Below are 17,481 nucleotides of genomic sequence, written 5' to 3' on the forward strand. Positions count from 1 at the left end.
ACTTTGCTCAGGGTCTCAGAAAACAAGGCCAAGGAGCCAAGAGGGTACGATAAAACAGTCTTTGTAGAGGTCGGTACACAGGAGATCAGTCTGTGAGGCAAGCAAATCAGGTAAGGGTGAGGCAAAATCATAGTCAGAGAGAAAACAGGCAAGGTTCAAAAACACTGGCTTACTGACACAAGGTAGAATGCCGGAAAGCTAGACATGGAGGAATTGAAACAAGCATGAGGGACATAACAGCTTCACAGGGTGACAAAATTGTTGTATTTGCATTTCTGTTTTTCTACAGATTAAACAAAAATGAGTTAGTTGGGGAACTTTCGAGAGCCAGGCTGAGTGTTTCTCTCCGTTTCTCAGCCTTTATGCTAAGATAAGCTAACCCTCTGCTTGCTCGAGCTACACTTACATTTAATTACAACAGATCAGTCTGCTTTCTGTTATTGACGCAGACTGAATATCCTGAGCATTCTTTGTGATGAAGAGTAATCTGCTTACTGATGAAGGGTCAGTGGATCTGCTTATCCACCACCCTTCTGTTAAATCGGCTCACTGAACCTCGATAGTTTCATGGTGTCGTTTACATTGCCCTGCTACATTTCAGGGGGGCTTACATCCTTCTTCAGTATATCGGTTCAATCTGGAAAGAACTAAGTTGCTGTAGAATTAATGGAGCGGGCTAACTGGAAATTACAAAAAGAGAGGGGCACAAGGGTTTAAAATCCAAACATGTGGGAGGGGGGGGCGTCAAAGAAATAAAACATTCCTAAGAACCTTCTCATAATTTAAGAGAGCGGTGACGAAGATCGTTGAGCTGAACAATAGGATGAGTCATGAAAGGGTCACTCTGACAGAGAGGACACACCCTCCAGAGACCACCACGGCTCCCACCAAGCAGGAAACAGATGTGTATGCAGTGCATGTGAACTAGAGAGTAACAGCTGTATTAGAAAAGTCAGATTAATAACTATCACTACGCTTACAAGCCACACCATATTATTTCTAATGCTTAAAGCCCTACTTTGATATCATATCGGGAACTATGCGCCTTCTTGAGAGATGAGAAGATTGATACCACACTCTAAACGTGAGGAATAAATGACCGTCTCTTCCTAAGGGAGTGCTGCAAACATCACTTTTGAATTCTTAAAGAAAAGAAACCCAAAGAATATCTAAATAATAGAGATAATAAACATAGGATCCCATTGATTTTCCTTGATTATAATGATTCAACTAGTTGACAAACAGTGTTATAATAGAACTCAACCCCTATCTCTCAGGTGTAAGTCATCACAACATACTCCCTGCACACTTTGTCACTGTTTACACTCACTATACTATTAAATCAGACATCCTTTCATGGCTCACTAATGCGGAAAGAAGTATATTCAACCTGGCTGGCTGTAAATAGCCAAACAGCTGTTGCTGTTCTCACCTGGGTGCAAATAGAGTATAATAAAGTTTATTTTTTTATTTTGACTACCTTGAGCAGTAGATACAATATTTACATAAATGTGTTATTTACAACTCCATCTGACATAGAGCTTTCATTCAGCTTTGTTTTGGTATCCATCAGCTCAGAGAAATAGCTTAAACCACAGGTCAAATAAATCATTTTGACAGTTTGGAGTATAAACAATCAGGTACAAAAACATATTTATATTGTAATATCACTGGAAATACTAGGCCTACAACATGTATACATATTTAAAGTATACATATATTGTGAACACAACAGACAAAATGCAAGTATTAGAAAGAAGATGACAGTCTTTCACAATTTCCAGTAAGGCTGACACGCATACCTAGGACACAAAAAAATGTGTTTACTTGTGCGGGCCTGTGTGTCTGCGGGTGCGCACGCCTCTCCATCCACGCCCCGCCCTGCGCGCGAGGAGTCCCCGCTTCTCTGCTTTAGGGAGCAGACGAAGACAGAGAAAAGAGGAGGAGACCGTCTGTGACGTCACTCCAGCCCTCCCACCCAAGCTTAAATTTACATTTTCTATGGGTCCTGACTGGGTGAATGTGTGTGTGTGTGTGTGTGTGTGTGTGTGCGCGCGCGTGTGCGCTACGGAGCTCCAGCCATTGAGCAGTTTACTAAAGCAGAGTCTCGCAGACACACCTCAAGCTAGGACGGGATCCCGGGACGCACTGATGTGGCCTGAACCACTTTGTCATTTTAAATATTAAACAAGTCGAGTTGCAGAAGTCGCGTCGGGGTCGACTTTGAGGTAGGTGTGTGTACGTGTGTGTGTGTCAGGAGCTCGAGGGCTTTTTTTTCTTCTCGTTTCTAACAAAAGCAGCACGTTTTGAACTGCCCCGGTCGGTAGAAGCAGCAGGTTGTGGGTTAAAAAAACGCAACAACTGGAAAGTAAACGACGACAAGAAAAGACCGAGGAGAGAGAGAGGGAACGAGATTTGAAAATACAAACTCTTGCTTCATTGTCTCCTTTTGTTGCGGCGCATGACTGTAGCCGACGGGACAGTGGGGACGAACACGTTGAGGTCGTGTACACACTACAGTCCCGTTGACTGGAGCTAACAGCAGTCAAGGCAGTTTGATGGGCTGCTCTGTGCTCGGGAAGGAACAGCGGAGGGGAAATGATTCAGTGTTTATTTATTTCCAGTGTGTCTGAGGGGCGCAGCGATGCTGTGAGTGCTCGTGTTCACATGTGATATTTACAGTAGGCTGTACAACTCTTCTGAAATATGGAATAACTCTTGTTTAGATTATTCACCAATCACATGTTTGGTCTCAGATGACTTTTCAGATCTTGCCCAACACAAGACACATTGTTTTGCTCATTTGTCACCACAGATAAGAATGTAAAACTCTTGGGATGAGGCCCGATCATGAGACAAACTGCATCAGATGAGATCATTTTATAGGATGACCTGTATCTGAATTCATCAAGTGTGAGTTAGACTGTGTGTGTGTGTGTGTGTGTGTGTGTGTGTGTGTGTGTGTGTGTGTGTGTGTGTGTGTGTGTGTGTGTAATACCACAGCAATGTGCTGCCTTCTTGTGTCAAAGCACATGGCTGCAGTTGGAGCTGACACACTGGCCTCTGCTGTCATCATCAGGCGCACAGACCAACTGTCATCTGTGGAGGTGTGTGTGTGTGTGTGCCTGAATGTGTGTGTGTTTACGTGTGTGTGTTTACGTGTGACTTCTCTGTTTCTTTTTGGATGTGGTCATGATTGTCAAATGTGTTGTTGTCTCTTTTTCACCCCTTTTTCACGGCGCCTGTCGAACTTTATCAAGACGTTAAACAAACAGGGCTGAACCAGCTCTTCTCGTGTGTGTGTGTGTGTGTGTGTGTGTGTGTTTTCTGGGTGGAGGCCGTTAAAAAGCAGCCTGGCGAATACGACTTCACGGATCTTGTGAAGTATAGCTCTGGTTCATCAGACGAAGAGGAAAAGTGACAAAAGCAGGTGGTGTGAATGAGTATCTCTATACTGTCTAGGTGTCGAGCTTTCAAGAGGGCGAGTGAGCGTGTGTTGGAGGCAGGGGAAAGTTTCTTGCACATGTGTTACTCATTTAGAGGGGAGTTTGCTAAACGATTTACATCTGTTTTCTGATCTTTGACCTCCCTCCTCCTCCTCCTCCTCCTCCTCCTCCTCCTCCTCCTCCTCTCTCCTGTTCCTCTCATGCTGACTCTCTTGCTGTCTTGTGTTTCCCGTAAAGGGCCGATGCTGTCACTGAGCGTGTGGTGGGTGTTGCACCCGGAATGCTCTCTGCTCCATTATTATCCCACTCAGAGGAATTTAAATATGTGAATGAAATGAGTTTCCATCCTTTTGATGGCACGTGTCCATTAGTGGTTCTGGCGGGTCATTATAGAATCTAAGTCCGTGTCAAGGACTCGGTCTGACCTCAAGAAAAGCAAGGTATTTGGGTCAGGAGTGTGTGTGTGTTTGTGTTGTGTGTGTGTGTGTGTGTGTGTGTGTGTCCGTCCAGGAGGGGTAGCTGGCAACCACATGTCTGTTGACAGTATTATCTCCCACAGTCCTGCTGGTCTGTCTGTGGGCGCTGAATCTTCATTACTCAGCAGAACACGCTGATCCTTTAGATCCACACTGCGCGAGGCAGTGTTACTGTTACTGTGCGTGCTTGTGTGTTTCATGATCAGGCCCTGTTACTAGACATTTTGTTCATGTGTAGTGAAAGACTACCTTGTCCTTTTCCCCTGTAATGAGCCATGTAAACATCGAGGTTTCAGAGGGTCTGTGTGCTCAGAGTGCAGAGTCCTCACACACTCCCCTTTCTCCAGTTCCAGCCTGCAGGAATACTGTGATTTGATCAGTACCTTACATATGATGTTGTTTTCTTCTGGATTATCTTTTCTTTACTTTAACAGATCAACTACAGCAGTACTCCAACGTTGCCTCAACGCACACAGACATGCAAGCCAAGCCATGACTTGCCTGCCAAGTTAAAACTGAACAATTGGAAATGTTATGACATAATTGAGGAAATATGTAATCAGACTATGTGGACGAGCCCCAGGAATTCCCTCAGCGTTTCGTAGTGAAGGTAGGCCAACTCGTCTGGAACAAAGACCAGCATTACTAACAAATAATTGATACACTTTTAAGAAATCAAATATTAACCTTCAGAGGGGGAAAAAAAGGAGTTTTCGGTGCTTTTTCACACAGCAAGTGTCATAGTTGAGTTCTTGTTAAGGCTGTCATCTAGTAACTAAACTGTGGCCAAGATGAAATGTGTAGTATCTGTGGTTTGACACTTTCACGTAACATTTCCTGAGAAGGAACGCTGAAGATCTGATAACGTTTTTGATGCTATCTTGACATTTCAGTGTGTACTACTGCAATACATCAGCATGGGCGTTATTAGAAAGCATTCTAGCTAACGTGGACGAGTGGATTAATTTCTCAACGGACGGCAAATACAGAAAGTATGTTGTTGTTTTTTTATATATAATCTGATTTGGTGGGTTTGGGCTGAGTGAAATATTATGATGCAATGTAAACACAAGTGATGCAATCACAGAATCCTCCAACAGGACAAAGGATCTGTTTACAGCGTGCTGTGGTTTTGTTGCCATGGTTTTAGATTATGATGTCACGATTCAGGTATTGAGTTTCCTGAGAGTGAAGCGTGTGTGTCTTGGGTGTATGTGCGCTAGCTGCTAGTGGGTGTTAGTTCATATGAAAGTCAGACACGCTCAGGCTTGACTTACGTTTTATTAGAGCAGCCCCAGGACTTGATGTTGATTTAAGATAAGATGTACATACCAAAGACGGGACAGAAAAAGACACGCACACCTACTCAGCTTTTCAAAGGATGCCATTGATTTTCCTGCTGTTATGCCGGAGCTTCAATCACAATAAAGCACCATTACTGGGCTGACCACTTTGCGTAGTCTTAGGGAACGGATGGCACACACAAATGCATACACACACACGCACACAGACTTTTAAATGTCTTCCTCCTTGCAGCTTGTTCGGTTGAAGTAGAGAGAGATTGGGAGACTGAGCTGCATGAATTGGATTAAGCCCCTTTTGTAAGTCAGTATCAAGATATATGATCCTGTCTTGTTACAAACGGGAACGTACGCCCACAGAAGACAGAGCCACTTCTTTCACTTTACAGCGAAGCAAAGCAGGGCTTTCAGAACATATACCCATTCTGGCTTTGCAAAGTTTCATGAGACAATGAAACCACATGATTGCCTACTATCCCCAACTAAAAATATGCATGTACATACAGAGTATTTTGAGTCATGTCAAGCATAAAGCATAGGATCAGAGAGAGAACAAAGACTTTGTCACTTGTGATGCCTTTGGACACCCGGTTACCTCATTATACGTGTGTGCATGTATGATCATCTCTCTCCCCTGTGTGTCTTAACTGTAGATGGTCTGGTTGCCCAAGGTAACAGTTGTTATTGGGCTTTTTTCTTTACTAGCATGTAAACAAAGGAGAACCTCCCAAATCCTCCCCAGTGTGCGCCCCAGCCAATGAGAATAGAGCTCCCAGCTGGGCTCAGCCAGTAGACGGCGAGGAGGGGTGTGACTCTGCTCCGTAAGGGGAAAAGCAGCAGTAAAAACACAAAGCTTTGAATCTGGAGCTGGAACAGACAGCGGAGCCATAACAAAGACTCCTCCTTTTAAGACTGAACGGCACTTCACACGGCCGAGCCAGACGAAGCGGCTGTGGGTTTTTTTAATATACGGCTTTTACGCCGCTAAGGAGATATTGGCAACTGCGTTTAAAAGGCTGATGTGTGTGTGTGTGTGAGGAATGTGCAATATATGGACACATGTTTACATCTCAGTGAGGAGCAGCCACATGAAACATGCTTGTGCTCCGTCTATAATTTGGCCTTTTTAGGGTGTGTCTATGTAGCGGAACCATCTGGATTCTGTGCATCTGTCCCAGTCCACCTGTTCCCATACGGCCTATACGTATACGTACAGGACCATGTGTCAGTGTCAGCTGGGAGAGAGTATAGACCGGCCTTTTGTATTTGACGTGACAGGTGTGACCCCAAAGGGTACCCCCTCCCCGATTATTCAGCACATGTGTTCACGATTTGGTTTGAGCGAGCACTTTTAAAGTAAAGTGCACACGGCGTCCAAATGTTTCTGTCACTCGAAGGTGTGTGTGTGTGTGTGTGTGTGTGTGTGTGTGTGTGTGTGTGTGTGTGTGTGTGTGTGTGTGTGTGTGTGTGTGTGTGTGTGTGTGTGTGTGTGTGTGTGTGTGTGTGTGTGTGTGTGTGTGTGTGTGTGTGTGTGTGTGTGTGTGTGTGTGTGTGTGTGTGTGTGTGTGTGTGTGTGTTGCCCCTACATGCATGTGTGCCCGGCGCAATAATCACTTTGCAGCTTCATCACATTCCCGCAGCGTGACTCAAAAGTGGTGTCTGTGCCCTTTTTCAATCCAGCCCTTTCATTCTGTAATCTGCCTCAGCCCGGGGCTCACAACGTGCGGCAACAGGACTCTGCATGAGTCACCGCATTAAACGACTCCGGCCGGCGTTGAACGCAAACTGTCAACACAGGCATGTTTAAATTCAAAAGGAGGAGATCGCAGATCGACATGATCGGTTTGTGCTTATCTGTGTCATCTTAAAACAAAAAGAGATGTCGGTTGCTCTTCACCCAAACAGGTCGGGGCACGTCAACTAACAGCTGCTGATGCTTACACATATTAATCAACTCCTAAAAGACCGATATGGAAGCAGTCAAACTCGAGTTTGAGTTGAGACCAAATGCAGCCGCTGATGCAAGACACATTTGAAGAAGTACAGCCACAAAAGACGACTGTTTCCAAACCAAGGTCACAAGAAGAATAGAGGTTCCCCTATTCAGGCTTGCTATCCAAAATTGCAATGTCCGGTGTACAACAAGGGCCTTTGTGTATGATGGGATAGTTTATTATTCCATTTGCTTTTGGATTATTGCAGAAACTAAAAATACTGGGTACTTATTCCTGGGTTTTAGGACAAATATAGCCCAAGTGAAACCAAAGCAACATAACGTCCAAAGATATTTATGCTATAAATAAGGCAAACAAATGTATCTGCAATAAGCTACATTATAAATATCAGCCTGGAGGATTCCTGGAAACTGCAAGTGGAGACGGAAACGTTTTTTCACAAACATTTGTTATCCGGAGAGATGAGACATACATTGTAGTAATCCAGATGTTCCAGAATATTCCTCCTAGCTGCCAGGCGTACTGATGAGTTTTGGGTGTTAACTTTTCATCACAGCGGTCTCCAGGGCCGCCTCGTATTCCCTCAATGACATCAGGTATTTAAACATCCACAGACACAAAAGCAGACAGTCCTGCACAGCTAAAGCCTCGCGCCTCCCTCACATGCTGTGTGTTATATTATCCTTTCATTGTGTGGGTGTGTTTTGTGCGCATCTGTGCTTTATGAACCCTAAAACCCTGATTGTAAATTCCCATACCCCTGCCCGGGGTCTCCCGTCTAGTGACGTCATCATATTGTGGGAGCCGGGTGGGGTGCTATTGGAGGTCAGTACGCGATGAGGCCCCAGAATTCCCCAGCTCCTCTTCTCACCCAGACCCCCCACTCCAAGGCAGGAAATACAAAACAGATCTCAACCCCCAAACTCCCAAGCATACGAACCATGTCTCTCTCTCTCTCTCTCTCTGTCTTTCTTTGTTCCTGCCATAGATCATCTCTTTATTCAGTCCTCTATACTGTGAATGATGTATTTGTAGTTGTAAATATTACTGTAACTCTTGAAAGCATATCTTCCAGACAGAATCATGTCCGTACTCCTAACTAGTTCACAATGTTCATGTTTTGTCTTATCTTATTGGCTGCTCCTTTCTTTTGGCGTGCACTGCAGGTCTGTTTTTCTTTTCCTGGTGGGAACACACACATTAATTTTGCTTACCCAAACACATACAGTACTAGACTGAAAACAAATGATGCGGGCTGTTTTTATGTTGGGACTGACTTTGAATGCGTCCGAAGGTGAGAGTGACAGGAAATTAGTGTTTCTATTGTTTGATTCCATTCTCTGGAAATATGCGGCCATGTACGTCATTGCCCGCCACCACGATTTATGCGTCGTCATGGGTGGGGGGTGGCCTGTAATTGACCACGTACACGAGGTCTGTCCGGGAAATGAGCTCATTGTCATGACAAGACCCCCAACTCTGCTTCTAGTTCACTTTCTCTCTCACACGCTACACACACCTCGCTCTCCCTCCCCCCACAGCTGTCAGTTAAAAGCTCGTCTATCTGTGTTTTAATTAGGGCCTCCCCTATTTATGGTTGAATAGCCGCTTCGTTAAGAGAAACGCTAGGAGATACACACTCGGATCTGTCCAACAACACAGCGAGGGGGGGGAAAGGGTGTGGGCGTGTGAGAGAGTGAGAACGGCGTGTGGGGGATGCTTTAGGGGTATTGATGACGCAATTTCCCCCGAGGGGTGGACGTCCCATCTGTGAGTGGAATAGACGGGATCTGGCCAAAAAAAAAGATGCAGAGAGTGAACATGAGGAACTATATGGAACAAGAGGGAGATGAGGAAGCACATTTTTTCTTCATTATTTCAGGGAATTAGACTGTGAGTCTGATTCGAAGCAGGCTTCAAATATGTATGCAATCAGAATATAGGCAAATTATACCTTTTGGTTTGCAATTCTCCAAAACTGCAGCTTACAGCAAGAAAAATGTGCTAAAATTCTCATGGAATTGCTCATTAAGCTTGCTATTAACCTATAAGAACCACGCATGAGTTACAAAATGAATAATGTCCAGGATCCGTATATGTCAAACCGGATGTTAAATTGCTGATCCGTCCTTTTTCCCTGAGGCTGACCCCTCTGTACCTTTTGTGCAGGATACTGTGGAAAACAAATCCTGGCTGGCTGATGAAGGAGTGGGTGTGGTCAGCCATGTGTTCTGTTCACAACCAATAACAGTTAGCGGCCCAGCCCCGCTCTGTGCCGAGCACTGGACGGATTGTGCCTGTATCCTGGAGGAGGCTAGGGGGGGGGGGGTCAGATGGTGAAGCAGGCCACCAGCTGCTCTCCTCGCCTTCATTCTCTCTGTCTTTCGAGGCTACAGCAGAAAGAAGGACACTCATGAGAGCTAAACCATGTTGTTCCTCTGTTTTTTGTTCATCTTGATGCTGATTTTAACAGAAGGTTATGGACCTATTTCTTGTCTCGATGTCAGTAACAATCGACTTCTTCAAAATCTTTCTTGTGGCTTCCTAGCAAACGAAAGGGAAGCACTGATAATGGCCAATTTAGGTTGTCCGGACCAATCCCTGCTCATTAGTCTTTCTGCCCATCTGTGCTCTTTGCTGTGGGTTTAGATGAGGAAATATGCTTTTCTGCTGCTGAATCCTCTGCTATGTTTCGCAGCTTTCCATGTCTACAGTTTAATACTGAACAGGTAACAGAGTGGGTTTATCTGAGCTGTATAATTATAGACTTTTAAGGCTGTTTTTGACGAGTGCATCTCGGCTGATGAAAGTCTCTTCAGTGATGCCCGTCGGAAGGCTGGGGACTCTCGGTATCGGTTGGCAGCGGCTTCCTTCCTGTCGCTGAATGCTGTGTCACTAAATGCATTGTGGGTGATGGCAGGTCTCCATGGCGACTTAGAGAACATGACAGTTGAGAGGGGGAAATTGAGAAATGAGTCCGTGTTATGAATGCAGGTCTTTGTGCGTGCTCATATAGCGGAGCTGACCGCGGTGATGCAATCGTGGTTGGCACAGCACAGGCACTCTTATCCTCATAGATAAGTCATTCTATCAGCTCTACTGCAACCTGCCACTGTGGGGCACAAACACAGGCCCTACAGCAAACATTTTAACCAATACATTCCTTTTTATGGGTTTTCCACTCCACGACTCCCTCTCAGACTCTCCTCTGACCCAGTTTCTCTCCTTTTCATTGTTTTTCACTAACTCTTCGCGGTTTTCTCTTGGACATCATGGAGATCTTGGTCGTTTGGAGGCTCATTATCCGTGTGTGTGCGTGCGCGTGTGTTTAACTGTTGTCCGTGCTGGGAGGGTTTCCAAAAGCAATAAACAAAAGTGTTCTAATGGGATTTCTGCATACCCACACTGCTGCTGTGTCGTCCAGGAAGACCCAAGCAAACTTAAGTACAGGTCTTTATCTGACCATCATTGGAACAAGTCAACCGTTATCTCCGTATATCGCTCTTTAGGTGTTGGACTTTTAACTGATGAGTGCAACATGTTATCTGTATACCTTTTCAAGTAAAGCGAGAAAGGACATTGCCTGCAACGTGCAGAACGACCAGTGATAAAGCAGAATTTAAGGCGCTCCAGGTCTCCAATTTGAGGTTGCAAGGTTCCTTTTGAACTCCCTATGTCACTTCCCCTCTCCCTTGGGGCGCAGAGGAAGTAGGAGCAGATGTGTTAACCTAACGGACACTTTGACAACACTGCCAGCCTGTAAGTTCCCCCCCCCCCACCACCACCACCGCCGGCTTTTAACAGAAACGGCCTTTGATGTACACGGCACATGTGCGCTCACACGCAGCCCCCGATTACAACCGCAAGCCGTCCTGCCCACCTCTGCCCTCTCATCGCCGTGTCACAAAACGTGCCCAACAGGATATGAACGTTCTGAAAGCTCACATTTTTAAGAACGGCTTCAAACTTGACCCTAAACTTGTTGTTTACTGTATATATTTTTAGATTTGTGCCACAGGAGATGGATGCAATTTTTCAAAAGGTTACTAATCTGAGATTAAAGGGGATTACCCATCTCTGTGACTCTAGATCACGACCGACTGGGGAAAAAAGCAGTATTTGAATTTGTCAGCATATTCCACTTTATCCATCAGGCGTATTTCTCATGTGGTATTACTCCCCCTTTGTTCTGCTGTGAGCAGCCACAGACCATGTTTATCTTCGATGTCTTTGTTATGTAACTGACATGATTTTTTAGTTTCTGGAATGCAAGAATGACGACCTCTTGTGGTGTCTTCAAGTCATTACACCCGCATCCCCCATGCGTATGTTTTGATTCTGAGGACACGCCACCTTTGTGTCTAGCACGTGCAGCAAAAATGTATTTTTGGTACCGCTGAACGTGATTAACGCACTCAGGTTTTAAAGCTTCACTCCGTGTTTTCCATTTTATCTATCGCAGACAGGAGAGACTCGCTCTCGGGCGTTTTGAACATGATTGTTTATAAATGTGAGTCATCCCTCAGACTGTTGGAGAAGAAATGCATGTGACTTTGTTATCTAATCTCAGCTAATCGTGTGTACCGTGGGTACCCAGTTATTCCTCTAGTGGCCAGTTCCATATGGGTCTATTTTACCGACGAGATAAAAAATGTTCTTTACAGTGACGGGCAAGAACATTCATTAATCCGTGAAGAATCTTTAGGGATAAATTGGGTATGAACTTTTCTTTGCCTGGGGACGTGCATTGAGAGTGAGTGGGAGGGAGCAGAGAGAGAGAGAGAGAGAGAGAGAGAGACAGTGTGAGCGTATTTATAAAACCGACTTTGCACTCCAACAGCAGCTCAGTAGCAGACAGCTGTGCAGGACAAAGCACCTCTCCTGTGTGAGCCGCTGCACCACACTGATAAAAAAAGAACAGCACGTTTTAATCGCTTTTTCTGGAAAAATACATTCTGGATCAAATTAGCAGAGATGACAACAATGTTCAGATACGCCGTCTTTCCTCATCTGCTGGGTGAGTTCAGCCAACACTGAATTTTGGGCTTTTTTTTTTTTTTAACCGTAGGCAAAAGTGAAGTACTTTTAGGCTGTTTTTTAGTCCGGCATGCGTTGAGAATATTATTCTGTTCTCAATTCAGTTGCTTGGATGGAAACTTCCATCTTCTGAAGTGGTTATTTAAATACGTCCTGATCATATGTTATTTAAAAAGGAGCATGTGAGCCATCAGGCTGATGCAAGTTGGGATGTTTTCATGGAGCTAAGCAGACCGGGGAACAGTGGCACTCTGCCGCTCTAAAAGTTACTGACTGCGGTGTTACTGTATGTACCCTGTGATTAACATGAGGCATTGGTCAAACTTGCTGTATGCCGGTTATGTCTCAGCTTGATAATAAAGGCCTGATAGGTGGCCTTTTTGGTCCCGGAGAGAGCAGATTTCAGGCTGGTTTAGTTTATATGAATTGAAGAAAAACTTGCCTTTGGTTGTTAACATGTGAAGCCCATTTTTAGGGGTCATAGATGGGAGTCCCGTGGATTTTTGAGGTAATTGAAAACAATGGATTGAACCTCAGGCTAATGTATGAGCAACATCCTGCATATTTACATAATGATGTGCCTGATGATGTTGACAGGACTGTTCTGATTAATGTCTTTGTTATAAAGGGGAATGAAATGTTCCTCTTCACTCGGTGTGAACAATTATGTAATTCCAGCACAGTCCTTCTGTCACGATACATTTAATTACATACGTTTAAAAAACTCTTTGAGCTTGTGGCAGAGGATCAGGCAGATGCTCATATCATGGTTTGAGAGGGAAAATTATGGATCCCTGTAAATGTTTTTGTCTTTGCAACACGGATTTAAAGATTTCTGTCATCCAGACATCGTAGTGACACGGTGGATAAACGAATGTCCTTTCTGTTTCTGTCGCTTCAGATCCGTGTGACCCTGGTCTGCCACTCTCACCGGGGAGGAGCGTCATGGCGGAGCCCGACTACCTGGACGGTGACTGCGACGAGCTCATCAAACCCAAGAAGCTGATCAACCCGGTCAAGAACTCCCGGAACCACCAGGACCTGCACCGAGAGCTGCTCATGAACCAGAAGAGGTCAGGAGACAGAAAAACACACCTTTTGTCTCTTCTTGATGGGTTTCCTGACAAACGCACAACATTCCCACGTTACTTTGAGGAAGGGATTAGTATTTTACAATCCTCAACCTTAGATTTTATCATGGTTTACGGCACATGAACAAAATCAGATCAACAAAGATTGGAGATAGAGATTTATTCATTTATTGGATAGTAAAACATTTTTGATGTCTAACAGTTTCTGGATGATCAGCATCATCCCTTTGTTTGTTGGGGGGGGGTAATATACTGTCCAGATGCAGGCTAATTGAGTTACTAAGGGAGGATGAGTCAATACAGTCACCCTGCTACAGTATCCATGCAGACTCTGTAGCTGACCTCCGAGCTCCAGCAGCAGTATTATGTAAAGCTCAGCATATGAAACTTTAATATGGAGCTATTATATAAAACCCCAAGTGCATTAGTGTGTCAAAAATGTGTTATGTAAAGGTCACATAGATGTTCTGGACACTAGTATCAACAGGCTGGCATTCATCCTGGACCTGAGAACACAGAATGTCATGCAGGCCGTGGGAGCATCACGTTTTCAGGATCTGTAATCGCCCTTTTGACGCTAAATGTTTGTATTTGTGTTTTCTCTCACCAAACACCGGCGGCAGCTTTGTGCCCGCGCTATAAATAGCTACGTAAACACACGCGCCGCTGACAGCTGTTACATCACAGCAGCGATGCTCACGTCCTAAACAGGTCAAAGAGTGATGTGCTGTTGTAGTGATGCAGGCAGGGCGTCCATGAGTGATGGCGAGGAGGCGGGGTGGGTCGGGCAGGGTAAGGAGGAGGTCATCGAAGAGATGTAATAAAAAACAAAAATAGCTGCATAACATTGTTTTGAGTCGTCTAGACGGACAATGTCCCGGAGTATCAGCAGAAGTCTGTGAGATAAATCTGGTGGGCTTTTCGGGGGGATATGTTTGTTATGATTTGGGCTTTCGGGCCTTGTAGTGGAAGTATAGAAGGCCCGCCTGCATGCATGGTGGATTAGTCACGCTGGCGAGGGTGGATGGATGCACGGATGGATGGGTTGGCTGCGTGGAGAGGGGAAAAATGTGTTATGTAATCAAGATTACAAAACAGTCCCCAGCTGAGGGCCTTTCTCTGCCTCTGCTACATTAGCTGTGATGACTCCTTCCCTCCCTCACACACACACACACACACACACACACGCACACACGCACACACACACACACACACACACACACACGCACGCAGTATGTACAGAGGAATTTCAGAACTTCAGCCACCAAGACCGGTGAAAGCGTTTGAGCAGATGGAGGTGTTGATGTGTGGGGATTTTGCATTCTTCCTCGTCTGCTAGTCCATTCCTGAGGGGGTGGGGGGGGGGTGATTATGTAAACGTTGCCAGCACTGAAAGGAGAGTGGAGCAAGCATCTTTATAGCCTGTCTTATTGCTTTCAGCAACCTTGACCGTGAAAACAGGCCGACCCGATCACACCTTTTTACCCTGTGCTCCGCTGTAAGTGCTTTCATAAGACCCTCGCTGCCGGGGGAAAGCAGGGCGTTTAACTGCGGCGGTGACTTGTTGTAAATTACCTCCCACTCCTTCTTGGAACTCCGTGGGCTCGCTCTTATGCAATCCTCAGGATTTAATAATGCATTTAATTAAGACGTTGTTGTTGCCGAGCTTCAGTCAGGTGGGCACGCTGTGTTTTTCTTTTGAAGAACAGACGCGGCCCGAGCAGAGTCGGGCTTTCGTAGCGAGAGGAAATGAGTAATCGTGAGGGGGAGTGATCTGGATAATGTGGGTTTTTAAATTAATTAATTCTTCAAGAACAAATGTTTGACCAACAGATACCCTCTTGTCCTTTTACTGCTCTTTGATTTAGTTTTTTCTGGTGTGGGATTTGCTGTTCATTGGCTTTCTAAGCCGACTCCAAGCCCATCGCTGCTCCCCTCGCTTTTAAGCAAGCCTCATCCTCAGCCACCACCCTTCTCTCTCGTAATTTGGAGGAGTTTGGAGCATTACATAACATTTGTTATTTTTTGCTCTTCTTCGCAAGACATAGTCACACTTTATTAAGACGTCCCTTTTTGAATGTATCTGCACAAACCCAGGCAGCTGTGTATCTATGAACTCAGGTTTCCCAATGAATCAGAACTTTCCTGAAACACGACTGACATGTATAATCCAGAAAAAAAAAATCTAATACAGATATGTGTGCCAACCTAGAATGAGGTCGTCGTATGTTACATAGGAATGTGAATGCTAATCTCCCTTTGGACGGGACCCCGTAGTGTCGTCAGAGGTTGTCCATTAAGCTACACTTTAATAACATGCTCTCTCGCTGATTCTGCACAGGGGTCTCGCTCCTCAGAACAAACCGGAGCTCCAGAAGGTTCTGGAGAAGAGGAAGAGGGAGCAAGTTCTCAAGGCTCAGAAGGAGGAGCAGGAGGCGCACAAGAAGAGGAGCGACCTGGAAATAGAGCTCATGAAACGACAACAGAAACTAGAGCAGGTAAATGATTGAAAGCACGTAAAAATATATATATACTGTCACTTAGATGGAAGCAAAGATTGCAAGTTACTCACCTCCTATAATGTGTGTAATCTGAATTTGCCGATGTCTGTGTTCACGCAGCTGGAGCTGGAGCAGCAGAAAAACGAGGAGGAGCAGGAGAACACGCCCGAGTTTGTAAAGATGAAGAGCAACCTGCGCAGGACCAAGCAGGAGACCGACGGGGAAGAACGGACCACCTAGAAACCAGCAGGGGTGTCTGGGTCTGGCTGATTGTGCGTGTGTTTGTGGGCACGGAGACTTTCAGGAGTGTGTGTTGCAAAAGAGAGTGTGTGTCGTCTGTGGTGCACGTCGGTGACCTGGCCGCGGACCTGAGATGAACTTCCTGGCTTTTCCAACTTAGCTGTTCCTTCCCGCAGTGAGGAGAGAGACTTTAGTGACTGAAGACCCCCCTCTGTCTGCCTGCCATGGACCGCCAGTACTCACATCTGCTCCTCGCACCCATCCGGCAGCACACGGCACCCCCTGCAGGAGGGTCCGAACACAGACATAAACGCCTTCCAACGAGGGCAAGCAAGCTTCCAATGAGCTCTGATGGAGAAAACAACCAAACACACACACACACACACACACACACACACACACACACACACACACACACACGGGAGTTTTCACCCCTTCTGTTTTCACTCCTCTCTCCACAGCGAGCTGTCGTTTCTCTTTACTGTTATCGATGTTGTTATCGTTGTCGTATTTTTGTTTTTATCTTCAGAATCAAATAAGGAAAAGTGGACACTGGATGGACTCTTGAAGCTGTGTAATGTAAAAGCCAAACAAATGTGCTTTTGTTATTTATGTTTTGTAGATTTTAGGCCAGGTATAGGAGAGGACACTTTTAGTCATTCTGTCTTTTAGTTTGTTTTACAACATAGTTTATGAAGCCAGAACAGGACAAAGGGAGTGTATGGTTGTGTGAAGAACTCACGTTTGCTTTATTATTTTTTTTTTATTCCAAACATGCCATTTCCTCAGCTAATGCAATTTTGAGCAATAGGAGAACTCCCAGGCATGAGAGTGACATTTTTTCTTTATATATTCTGTTGTTTTGTATGAATAAAAGTGTTACTTAATAAATAATTTAAGTTTTTGTTAGGGTGGTCAATAAGAATAAGAGTCCTGTCTGATCAGTCGGTTTGTGCTTTTATGAACAAAGGACTTGATAGGACGCAGACACATGTAGGTCACCTGTCACAAAAGGTAGAATTGATTAGTTGTTCTTGGGATCTGTGTGGCTCCTGAACCAAATCCGATAAGTGTCCTGGAACTTCCAACACTGCAGTATGTTGTCTTTATTTACAATGGAGCCATATATGTGCAGACAGATAATTTAAATCAGTGGATCTGAGTTAGTGGCCTTTATCTGCAAAACAATTGACCTAGCATCCGTAGCCCTTACCCTACATGCATTCCAAATTAGTTACACAATGTGAGGAACTGTGATAACTTTGGATGTTATAAGTGCACACGTAGTGTTTATTAAAATATCACACGCAATAATATTATGGGTTTAAAATTCTGGTGTGTGGGTCTCCAAGTGTTATTATTATTATTCTGATGGGAAGAAGCAGATTTACGACATCATAACCCTGTTTTCTTCTCCAGAAATCAATTTTAAAT

At 44.9% G+C, this 17,481-nt stretch overlaps 2 protein-coding genes across 3 annotated transcripts in view; both read left to right on the top strand.

The window, feature by feature from the left end:
* The window catches only part of calub (calumenin b), a 140,573-nt gene that overhangs the window by 76,286 nt on the left and 46,806 nt on the right, over positions 1–17,481 (top strand). The gene's annotated exons all lie outside the window — the stretch shown is intronic.
* Positions 2,066–16,951, top strand: fam107b (family with sequence similarity 107 member B). 2 transcript variants are annotated; one of them, XM_084018281.1, is made up of 4 exons: positions 2,066–2,228; positions 13,117–13,288; positions 15,648–15,804; positions 15,928–16,951. In XM_084018281.1, the coding sequence occupies exons 2-4, from the start codon at positions 13,161–13,163 to the stop codon at positions 16,045–16,047; spliced, it is 405 nt and encodes a 134-aa protein (XP_083874407.1). In that variant the 5' UTR covers positions 2,066–2,228; positions 13,117–13,160; the 3' UTR covers positions 16,048–16,951. The 2 variants fall into 2 exon arrangements, with proteins under 2 accessions (XP_083874407.1, XP_083874406.1); XM_084018280.1 differs by lacking the exon at positions 2,066–2,228 and adding an exon at positions 12,036–12,195.

This window comes from Eutrigla gurnardus (assembly GCF_963514095.1).
Source record: "Eutrigla gurnardus genome assembly, chromosome: 9".
In the NCBI taxonomy this organism is placed as follows: Eukaryota; Metazoa; Chordata; class Actinopteri; order Perciformes; family Triglidae; genus Eutrigla; species Eutrigla gurnardus.